The following is an 11,702-nucleotide window of genomic DNA, read 5'->3' on the forward strand; positions in this document are numbered from 1 at the left end:
ACTTTGTCACCCAGGGTGGAGTGCAGTGGTGTGATCATAGCTCACTGCCGTCTCAACCTCCTGGGCTCATGTGATCCTCCCACCTCAGCCTCCTGTGTAGCTGGGACCACAGGCACAGCCACCATGCCCAGCTTCTCATATCATTTTTTTGGGGCACATGTGCATGTTTGGTTATCTGCCTTGTTTCCTCCAATCTCTTTCATTGTTTTCCACGGTTCAAAATAAAATGAAATCTTCCACTGTGGTTTCCTGACTTATTTTCCCCATGATAGGAGAAAGCCAAAGCTGAAGGACTTTGGAACCTTTTCCTACCCTTAGAGGCTGATCCCGAGAAAAAATACGGAGCAGGACTGACCAATGTGGAATATGCACATCTGTCTGAGCTCATGGGCATGTCCCTGTATGCCCCCGAGGTACCTTCTTTAAAGTTTTCCTCAGTGTGTGGGAACATCCTGATCTTCATAAGAACTCAATCCTAAACAGATAAACCAGATTCAGAAGCACCAGCATGAACTTGAACTTTTTTTTTTTTTTTGAGATGGAGTCTCGCTCTGTCACCCAGGCTGGAGTGTAGTGGCGCAATCTTGGCTCACTGCAACCCCTGCCTCCTGGGTTTAAGTGGTTCTCCTGCCTCAGCTTCCCAAGTAGCTGGGACTACAGGCATGTGCCACCACACCTGGCTAATTTTTGTATTTTTAGTAGATACAGGGTTTTACCATGTTGGCCAGACTGGTCTCAAACTCCTGACCTCAGGTGATCCACCTACCTCGGCCTCCCAAAGTGCTGGGATTACAGGCGTGAGCCACCATGCCCATCCAATTTGAAGCTTGAAATATTGACGTGAGAAGGCCAGGCATGGTGGCTCACACCTATAATCCCTTTGGAGGCCGAAGTGTGGGGGATCACTTGAGGCCAGGAGTTCGACACCAGCCTGTGCAACATAGTGAGACCCTGTATGTACAGAAAAATAAAAAATTAGTCGGTTGTGGTGTTGCATACCTGTAGTCCCAGCTGCTCGGGAAGCTGAGGCACGGGAGGATGGCTTGAGCTGAGGAAGTCGAGGCTGCAGTGAGCCATGATCGCGCCACGATACTCCAGCCTGGGTGACAGAGCTTGACTCTGTTTTTTTTAGAAGAGGACATGACAGTCATGGTCATGCTCCTTTTCCTTCTCAGGTATGTAACTGCTCTGCGCCTGACACGGGCAACATGGAGCTGCTGGTGAGGTATGGCACCGAAGCACAGAAGGCTCGCTGGCTGATTCCTCTGCTGGAGGGGAAAGTCCGCTCCTGTTTTGCTATGACTGAGCCCCAGGTACCTCGCCTGGGCTGCCACCCACTTGCCTGGCCCTGTTGTTGTCGGCCCCGCAGGGAACACGGGCTGTCTGCCGGTGGCTCTGACTGGAATGTGCTCCCCACTCAGGTTGCCTCTTCAGATGCCACCAACATTGAGGCTTCCATCAGAGAGGAGGACAGCTTCTATGTCATAAACGGTCACAAATGGTGGATCACAGGTATTTGGCCTAAAATGCACTTTTCAAATGCACATCAGGGAGTCTGTACTGATAGGCGTGTCTCTCAATGCCTGGGAGGAGCCTCTGCTTTTTCAAGTTGACACAAAGGAGATTCTGTCACTTAGCGCCCCCAGCAGAGGCAGCTGGGAGAATAGGAGGGTACTCCGTGGAGCAAGCTGTTCTCAGAGGTGGCACTTCACAGGGCAGGGACGTCCCCCGGTGCCCACACATAGACGGATGCCTCCCTGCACATGTGACCCCAGGAATCTCTCCACTTCTTGCTGTTAATTCTGCCTTGGGCAGCTCCCCTTCCTTGGTGGCTTCCTGGCTTCTCGATCAGGTGTGTTACATCCTAAGGGCTAATGACAATCCTGACTTTTAGGGAGTGTCCGGTGTTACTTCTGCAGGGCCCCTACAAGTAGCCGTGGAGCTTACCTCCCAGAGCCCATACCTCCCTGGACATTAAGAATGAGCATCCCCATTTTGCAGAGGAGGAAACCGCACTTAGACTTAGGTCCCTTGCCTGGGGTATGAGCCCCCAGCCGGCAAGTAGAGAACCCAGAGTCAAAGGTTCACCTGATTCCAAGGCCCGGGCCCAGAGCCGTTATGTGTGCACCACCTGTGGGAGCCGAGCCAGCTGTCAGGGATCAAGTAGCAGTTTTCATCCTCTTGTCTCTAAATTATATTTTCTACTCTATGTGATGCTTTTAAAAACTTGCTCTTATGATGTTGGATTCATTCCTCACTGGGACAAAACCCAATTTGCTCTTATTTCTGGTCAGCAGTCTGCAGATGCTCATCTGATTACATGGAGCCTTAAAGAGCTCTGTCTGCTTCCTCACTGTGCCTTTCTTGGGCCAGGACCACGTGTGTAGAGATTTGATGGCCCTGGTGTCAGATGATGGGGTCTGTCTGTCTCCTTTCCCGGCAGGCATCCTGGATCCTCGTTGCCAACTCTGTGTGTTTATGGGAAAAACAGACCCACATGCACCAAGACACCGGCAGCAGTCTGTGCTCTTGGTTCCCATGGATACCCCAGGGATAAAAATCCAGCCTCTGACAGTGTATGGACTGGAAGATGCACCAGGTGAGACCTCCAGAGGCGGGTCACCCCTGGATGTGGGTCTGGTCCCCAGGAAACACCATTGAGGAGCCCCTGCTTTTGTTCAGGACTTGCCACATCCCACGTCTGAGGGTATGATGACATTTGGAGTCACATGCTCCTGCATTTCATTTCCATACATGAATATCAACCATGCAGGCGGATTTCAGACAGGCATTTATGCATTTTTTCCCTCTTCTAAACTTAGAAGGTATTCAGGAGTCTGTGACACAAGAAGCCTTGCAGGGCAGAGGCAGGAAGTGGACCCCAAACCTAGTCTTCCAGACCCCAGTGTGAACAGCTGACCTCTAGGCCACAGCCCTGGTTTGGTCCGCTCCAAGTTTGGTTCTCTGCTAATGGTGTTCACATTTTTACTTTCAGTGTTTTCATAGGATCACTACATTGTCACAAACCACTAGGAGCTTCAGCTTAAGGTGGCATTATTATGTTTTTATAAAAGGAATCACAGAATAGTCATTTGCCATTATAAATCAGTGATTCATTTTCTGTGTTTAACAGGCTCTTTTCTGCCATCCTTTTTCCTTTAACCATGTCCCAGTAAGACGGCTAAATAAAAGGCAGGGACATTGCCAGCAGATAACCCAGACTGAGGTGAGGAATAAACACATCCAGGGGAAATGACTATGGCAATTGCTCATGGTGATCGTTTGGGTCTTTCAGGTGGCCATGGTGAAGTCCGATTTGAGCACTTGCGTGTGCCCAAAGAGAACATGGTCCTGGGCCCTGGCCGAGGCTTTGAGATCGCCCAGGGCAGACTGGGCCCCGGCAGGATCCATCACTGCATGAGGCTGATCGGGTTCTCAGAGAGGGCCCTGGCACTCATGAAGGCCCACATGAGTGCTTCCCCCCGCGCCCAGCACTGACTCAGAACCACCACCTTCTGCTTTGCTGTCGGACTTCAATTCCTACCTGTTTTCTGAGTGCAGTCCTAGCAGGTGAAGCAAGGTGATGTCTTTGCCAAGAAGTTGCGTTCCTGTCTTTGCTTCGCATCTGCTACTTTGCTGCAGTTTGGATTCAGAGCAGAATGGACCCCACTCTATTGAGGTGACCTGAAGGGAAAGGCCAGGCTCTGTAGCAGCAGAGGGCAAGGTTCCAAGGTGTAAAGGTCATGCTGCTAGCACATTATTAAAAATCAGTCTGGGTGCAGTGGCTCATGGCTATAATCCCAGTACTTTGGGAGGTCTAGGTAGGAGGGTTGCTTGAAGCCAAGCATTTGAGACCAGCCTAGGTGAGAAAGAGAGACTCAGTCTCTACAAAAAAAAAAAATTTTTTTTTTTTTGAGATGGAGTCTTGCTCTGTCACCAGGCTGGAGTGCAGTGGTGTGATCTCGGCTCACTGCACCCTCCACCTCCCGGGTTCAAGCAATTCTCCTGCCTTAGCCTCCCAAGTAGCTGGGAATACAGGCGCCCGCCACCACGCCCAGCTAATTTTTGTATTTTTAGTAGAGACGAGGTTTCACCATGTTGGCCAGGATGGTCTCGATCTCTTGACCTTGTGATCTGCCCGCCTCGGCCTCCCAAAGTGCTGGGATTACAGGCGTGAGCCACTGTGCCCGGCAAAAAAAAAAGTTGTTTGTTTTTTTTTTTTTGAGACGGAATCTCACTCTGTTGCCCAGGCTGGAGTGCAGTGGTGCGATCTTGGCTCACTGCAACCTCGGCCTACCAGGTTCACACCATTCTCTTGCCTCAGCCTCCCAAGTAGCTGGGACTACAGGCACCCGCCACCATGCCTGGCTAATTTTTTGTATTTTTAGTAGAGACGGGGTTTCACTGTGTTAGCCAGGATGGTTTCGATCTCACCGTGTTAGCCAGGATGGTTTCGATCTCACCGTGTTAGCCAGGATGGTCTCAAACTCCTGACCTCATGATCCGCCCACCTCGGCCTCCCAATGTGCTGGGATTACAGGCGTGAGCCACTGTGCCTGGCCAAAAAGAAAAAGTTTTAAGTGCCAGGCATGGTGGCATGTGTCTCTAGTCCCAGCTACTCAGAAGGCTGAGTTAGAAGGATCGTTTGAACCCAGGAGTTTAGGGCTGCAGTGAGCAGTCATCACACCACTGCACTCCAGCCTGGGTGACAGAGTGAGACCCTGTCTCTTTAAAAATAAATAAATAAATAAAAATCAGACACCAGGGAGATCCCATGTTGCCTGTTTTTGTCCCTAGGTTTCCATCATCTGGCCTGTACCACCCTCCTCCACAGCACTTCCAGAAAACTTTATTCTGCCATGACCCCACCACCCCGAAAGTTTAGAAACCTAGGATAAAAGACAGCTGCTTCCAGGACAGGAATTCAAATTGGTGATTATCGATTTCAGAAATCGACGCAAACCCTGAGACCAAAACCAGTGTCTCACAAGAACTGCTACTGAAAGAATAGAGGCAGTCTGAATTTTTGATTACTGAGAAAACCTGTGATTACACCCTCTTGAGTTAAGACTGACCAGTTATTTTTTCTTTCTAAGTAAAACGCTCCTGTCTGTGGACTCAGTTATGGTGCTTCAGCCCCACGTGGAATTAAATTCAGCGTTCTGGCAGAATAATTGGACTGAATGAGTCAGACAGAAGTCTCCAGAAAGTGCATAGCATGAACATGGCACCTCCACTGAGGACTTGGTTGGAGTAATTAGGACTCTACAAAAGATTTGCTACAAGGAGGTTCATAACAGTGCTCATTCAAATAGCAACATTCTGAACAACCTATAAGGCTAACAATGACTGTTGGCCAAATAAAACACAAGATGTCATACAGTGAGACTTTAAATGATGCTGTGGAAATCTATTCCTTAACATGGAGAAATTGCTCACTATATACACTTAAATTTTAAAAAAAAGACTGTGGCCAGGTGTGGTGACTCACTCCCAGCACTCTGAGAGGCCGAGGCAGGCAGATTGCTTGAGCCCAGGAATTTGAAATTAGCCTGGGCAATATGGCAAAACCTCATCTCTATAAAAAATAAAAAATAAGGCCAGGTGCGGTGGCTAATGCCTGTAATCTCAGCACTTTGGGAGGCTGAGGCGGGCGGATCACTTCAGGTTAGGAGTTTAAGACCAGCCTCACCAACATGGTGATACCCCATCTCTACTAAAAATACAAAAGTTAGCTGGGCATGGTGGCACATGCCTGTAATCCCAGCTACTTGGGAGGCTGAGGCAGGAGGATCACTTGAATCCAGGAGGCGGAGGTTGCAGTGAGCTGAGATTGCGCCACTGCACTCTAGCCGGAGTGACAAAGCAAGACTCTATCTCAAAAAAAAAAAATTAAAATTAAAAAATTAAAAATAGCCAGATGGGGCTGGGCGTGGTGGCTTACACCTGTAATTCCAGCACTTTGGGAGGCCAAGGTGGGCAGATCACCTGAGGTCGGGAGTTCGAGTCCAGCCTGACCAACATGGAGAAACCCTGTCTCTACTAAAAATATAAGATTAGTCGGGCATGGTGGCGCATGCCTGTAATCCCAGCCACTTGGGAGGCTGAGGCAGGAGAATCGCCTGAACCCGGGAGGTGGAGGTTGCGGTGAGCTGAGATCGCACCATTGCACTCCAGCCTGGGCAACAAGAGCGATACTCCGTCTCAAAAAAAAAAAAAAAAAAAAAAAAATTAGCCAGGTGTGGTGGCACGCATTTATAGTCCTAGCTACTCAGGAGGCTGAGGTGGGAGGATCTCCTGAGCCTGGGAGGTTGAGGCTGCAGCAACCTGTGACTGTGCCACTGCACTGCAGCCTGGGTAACAGAGCAACACCCTGTTTGGGAAAAAAAAAAAAAAAATAGAAACAAAAACAGGCTGTTAGCTTTGTTGCAAAATAATGTTTTGTTGTTGTTGTTGCTGTTGTTGTTGTTTTAAGCAGGCTGGCCGCGTGCTGTGGCTCACGCCTGTAATCCCAGCACTTTGAGAGGTCAAGGCAGGCAGATCACCTGAGGTCAGGAGTTCAAGACTAGCCAGGCCAAAATTGTGAAACCACCCCATCTCTATTAAAAAAATACAAAAATTAGCCAGGTGTGGTGGCAGGCACCTGTAATCTCAGCTACTTGGGAGGCTGAAGCAGGAGAATCACTTGAACCTGGGAGGCAGAGGTTGCAGTGAACCGAGATCGCGCCACTGCACTCCAGCCTGGGCAACAAAAGCGAAACTGTCTCAAACAAACAAACAAAAAGGCTACAAAACAATATATAGACTGTGGCTCCCGTTTTTGGAAAAAGTAAGTATATATAAAAAAAGTATAGAAGGATAAAGGAGAATATCCACCAAATATTAACTAGAGGTGACTAGATGGTGGGATTCTAGGTGCTCTTACTGTCTTCTCTTTTTTTGTTCTGAAAACAGGTAGTTTTTCTGCCATGAGATAAATTATTTGTGTAGATTGTTTTTAGTGGAAAAAAAAAACAACAAAAAACTAGGCTGGGTGTGGTGGTTCATGCCTGTAATCCCAACACTTGCGGAGACCAAGGCAGGAGGATTGCCTGAGTCTAAGAGTTTGAGACCAGTCTGGGCAATGTAGTGAGACCCTGTCTCTACAAAAAATTGAAAAGTTAGCTAGATGTGGTGGTTCTTGCCTGTGGTCCCAGCTACTCAGGAGGCTGAGGTAGGAAGATTGCTTGAGCCCGGGAGGTGGAGGTTGCAGTGAGCCAAGATCACGCCACTGCACTCCAGCCTGTGCAACAAAGTGAGACCCTGTCTCCAAAAAAATAATAAAAATAAGAAGGAAAAAGAATAAATAAAACAATAAAAAAAAAGGAATACTTAGAACCTTTTCTAATGCCTTGTGACTTTCAGAATTTAAAATCCCCATTGCAGATAAGGCCACCCATGGCGGAAGGCCAGGAGCGAGACGGGGCTGAGGGGACCTTGCTCCCATTGGAGCTGCAGGGCGGGAAGGGGTGCTGCGGTCAGCAGAGGGCACCCTTCGCCTGTGCCGTGTGCAGTGCCTGCAGTCACTCCCTCATTCCCAGGAGTAGCTTTGGGCCAGATGCTGGCTCAGATCTATAACTGCTCCTGTCTGGTAGCCAGGCCTGCCCAGATGTGCAATGGCTGGAATAAAGGGTTCTTGGAAGCAATTTGTTACAGGCACCCTGTGAGCTGTGGCTGGCTGTGGCTCACGTGAAGGTTGTATGTCAGACCTGCTCCCTGGACATGGCCCATGGCTACACACAGGCACCTTGGCTGAGAAGCTGCACGGTCCTGCTTTCACTCTCCTCCCTTGCCCTGTCCTGTCTGCTGCCACCCAGCTCTGCAGGCCACCAGCCCCCGCCTCTCGTGGCCACCCCCAGCCCAACATGTCCTCAGCCCCATATCTCCTGTGTCGACAGGTGAAGTCCCGCGTGGCTTTTGGGAAGCCCCTGGTGGAGCAGGGCACAGTGCTGGCGGACATCGTGCAGTCGCGCGTGGAGATTGAGCAGGCACGGCTGCTGGTGCTGAGCTGCCCACCTCATGGACCTGGCAGGAAACAAAGTAGGGGCAGGGGCACGAGGGGGCCTCCCAGAGGCAGAGATTCTTCCTCCTCATTCAGCAAAGCATGAGAGCCTGGCTTCTTGACATTAGAAAGTTTATTTCACCTCTACTTGGAGCTGTTTGGGCAGTTTTTCAAAAATAGAAAAGGCACAAGAAGCGAGGACTGGCCTTTGTGTTTTACTGACCTGGTGAGCTGCTTAGTCCAAGGCAGTGGGTCTCATGGGGCCACAGGGCCCCTGGGTGGCCCTGGACTCCCAGGGCCATTGGTGGAGGTGTTGGGCAACCTAAGAGTAAGGCAGGGAAAAGGGACCCTCTGCTGGCCTTCATCTGAATATTGAATTAACAAAAATAGAAGCTTATTTTCAAGTGTGACATTAGTCATTCACTAAGGCTCTTTTTAACCTTTTATTTATTTATTTTTTGAGACAGGGCCTTGCTCTGTAGCCAGGCTGGAATGCAGTGGTACATCATGGCTCACTGAAGCCTCAGCCTCCCAAGTACCTGGGACTCCAGGCGCATACCTCCATGCCCAGCTAATTATTTTTTGTAGAGACCGGCTCTCACCATGTTGCCCAGGCTAACTAAGGCTCTTTCTAAGTGCTTGTGATGACCAAGCATAATGCCATGTTGACCTTGCTTTGTCCAGCTTTCTGTGGGGCAGCCTCCAACCCCACCCAAGACCCTCAGCCGTCAGGGACCAACCCAGGCTCACAGTTCCTGGTTCTTTGACACTGGCGTGCTAGATATGGTGGGGGCTGCTGGGTGTCTCCCTTGAACACCCTGCCCCAGGGCAGATCACTGTAGCTCGGTTTCCCAGAGCCCTGACTGGCCTTGGTCCACTGCTGCTTAGAGGCAGAGCTGGCCATGATCCTGAGCAAAGCACAGGACCCTCCCCTTATCTCTTCAGTGTGTGCTGGCTGTGTTCCCCGTCATCTGGGAAGACAGCCACATTCTGCCAGCACTTACTTCACATCTTGTGACATAAGATAGTAGTTGCCAACATGGTGCCCTTCATCCCTGGGTGCTGTCAAGCCATACACCAGGCAGGGGCAGTCTCACCCAGCTCACATCAGCGAGACCTTGGGGCCTCTGTTTTGGACTGTGGTGTTTGACTTCCTGCTGGGAATCTGATCATTCTTCCAGGCTTTCTGCCTTCGGGTCTTTTTTGTGGTTTAGTTTTTTGTTTTGTTTTTGAGAGACAGTCTTGCTCGGTGGCCCAGGCTGGAGTACAGTGGCACAATCTTGGCTCACTGCAACCTCTGCCTCCCAGGTTCAAGCAGCTCTCTTGCCTCAGTTTCCCAAGTAGCTGGGACTACAGGTGTGTACCACCACACCCAGCTAATTTTTGTATCTTTTAGTAGAGACTGGGTTTCACTATATGTTGGCCAGGTTGGTCTCGAACTCCTGACCTCAGGTGATCTGCCCGCCTTGGCCTCCCAAAGTGCTGGAATCACAGGCCTGAACCACCGCGCCTGGCCTGTTGTTTGTTTTTGAGAGGGGGTCTCACTCTGTTGTCCAGGCTTGAGTGCAGTGTTGCAGTCGCAGCTTACTGCAGCCCCGACTTCCCAGACTCAAACAATCCTCTCACCTCAGCCTCCCAAGTAGCTGGGACTACAAGCACATGCCACCACACCCTGCTAGTTTTTGTATTTTTAGTAGAAATGGGGGGTGGGGGGCCTCACTCTGCCACCCAGGCTGCCCTCGGGTCTTTTATAATCGCATCTCCTCCTTACAGGCTGCAGCCTTGGATATAGCCATGATTAAAATGGTCGCCCCGTCCATGGCCTCCCGAGTGATTGATCGTGCGATTCAGGTGAGCACAGACCAGACAGTTGGCTTATTTGAACCATCAATACCAGTTGCCAAACTCTCCTGTCTTCAGCCGCCCAGCCTCCCATAAACCCTGGCAGATGCCCTGTGTCTCCCACTCACCATGCATGCAACTTTCCTTTTCCTCTTCTGAATGACCCAGCAAGGTGGGGGGTGCCATCCTACCCCCATTTTGAATGTGAGGAAACAGGCACAGAAAAGTGAAGTGAGTTGTCCAGGTCACTGAGCTTGCAAGTAGCTGACCTCAAATTCACATGAACTTGGGTTTTCATAAGCCCAGAGCCCAGGCTCTTTCCCATGCAGGGAGGCCGCCTCCTCAGATCCTAACCCCCGGCCCCAGCATAGGGCAGAAGGCACCTGCAGAGTGGGCCTGGGGAGTCTGGAGGTCGTGGGATGGCAGGTGTGGCCCCATGGAAGCCCTCTGGAATATTAGTGATTGTATCACATAGGTGCCACAGGGAAGTCCGGGAAGATGGTTGTTATGGGCCATCAAGAGCAGGCTATCATTTCTGGGGCTCTCGGAGACAAGGGCTGACCCAGGGCCGCCTCCCTCCACCCTGTGTCTGCCAGGCCTTCGGAGCAGCAGGCCTGAGCAGCGACTACCCACTGGCTCAGTTCTTCACCTGGGCCCGAGCCCTGCGCTTTGCCGATGGCCCTGACGAGGTGCACCGGGCCACGATGGCCATGCTAGAGCTGAAGCACCGCATTTAGAGCCTTGGGGCTGCAGTGGCTCAATGTCCTGGCTGGACCAGCTGTGCCCAGATCTGTCACTGATGTGCCTCGAAAGATCCGGTGTTTGTGGCTCCTGCACCCTGCTCAGCAGCTCTGTCCCAGGACAGTCAGGGTGGAATCAAGCTTTCTGGTTCTCCACAGAAGGCGTCTCTGCAAGAAGCCTGGAGTCTGTTTCAGGCCAGGAGGAGGGGATTTGCTGAGGGCCAAGGGGGTTCTGGGACAGTCTGGAAAGCTGGTCTTCAGGCTCTCAGTCCCGGGCTGGGCAGGCATGGTCACTTCACTTCAGCCTTTCAGTCCCTCTCTCTCTGCCTGTGGGAATCTGGACACATTTTGGGAGGCCTCCCGAGGCTGTGGGACGTGCTTGCTCTGGCAGCTGCAGGGTTCCTGTCTGGCCTCCCTGGTGAGCAGAGGGGTGGCCACGACGGGCGGCGGCCTAGAGACCCAGGGCCTGGGCGCCTGGGAAAATGGAATGCAACCCACATTGTAAAGCCACTGGCATCTGATTATCTCCATTTGAACACACAGCACAGAACAATTCATTTAAATGTTATTTTGGAAAGGGGTTTTGGGGACACAGAAGAATAAGAAAACACATCTCAGAGACTTTGTGGACTTTCTGTGTCATACAAAGAGAATCGAGTGGAGAGGTTCCCTTCAGTGCCTTCGTGCCTCCTCCCGCCTGTGTTTCCTCGAGGTCTAAGCCATCATCTCAGCCCCATACATGCTGGGAGCGCAGAGGCCACGGGTCCGATAAGTCCCGAGTTGGCTGCCTTCCCTCACTATGTAGCCCGGGGCTCTGTGCTCATACATACTTTACCCAGGAGCTGTCATCTGAGGCCCCTACAGCCTCCACCTGCTCCACAGTCAGAATATCTGGGGGAAGAGGAGGTGGTGGCCCATTCGCCATTACACTTTGGAGCGCAATCTCTCTTTGAGGAGAGTGGAAATGCTTACTCACTTGCAGTCTGAGCTCCTTGAGAAACGCAGTGACATGCAGAGGTGAGCCAGGGGCAGTGAGGACCCAGCCTGCTCGTCTCATAACTCGTGGTGGGGTAGCCAAA

General features: G+C 51.1%; 1 protein-coding gene across 1 annotated transcript in view; it reads left to right on the top strand.

Moving 5' to 3' along the window:
* ACAD10 (acyl-CoA dehydrogenase family member 10) overlaps positions 1 to 11,237 on the top strand; it is a 71,838-nt gene extending 60,601 nt beyond the window's left edge. Inside the window, 9 exon segments of the mRNA XM_024256397.3 lie at positions 273 to 413; positions 1,176 to 1,313; positions 1,422 to 1,512; positions 2,444 to 2,599; positions 3,296 to 3,474; positions 7,944 to 8,044; positions 8,046 to 8,079; positions 9,815 to 9,892; positions 10,480 to 11,237. Coding sequence (XP_024112165.2) covers positions 273 to 413; positions 1,176 to 1,313; positions 1,422 to 1,512; positions 2,444 to 2,599; positions 3,296 to 3,474; positions 7,944 to 8,044; positions 8,046 to 8,079; positions 9,815 to 9,892; positions 10,480 to 10,620 — 1,059 coding nt within the window. The 3' untranslated portion in view covers positions 10,621 to 11,237.
* The last annotated feature ends 465 nt before the right edge of the window (positions 11,238 to 11,702 follow it).

This window comes from Pongo abelii, chromosome 10 (assembly GCF_028885655.2).
Source record: "Pongo abelii isolate AG06213 chromosome 10, NHGRI_mPonAbe1-v2.0_pri, whole genome shotgun sequence".
Classification (NCBI taxonomy): domain Eukaryota; kingdom Metazoa; phylum Chordata; class Mammalia; order Primates; family Hominidae; genus Pongo; species Pongo abelii.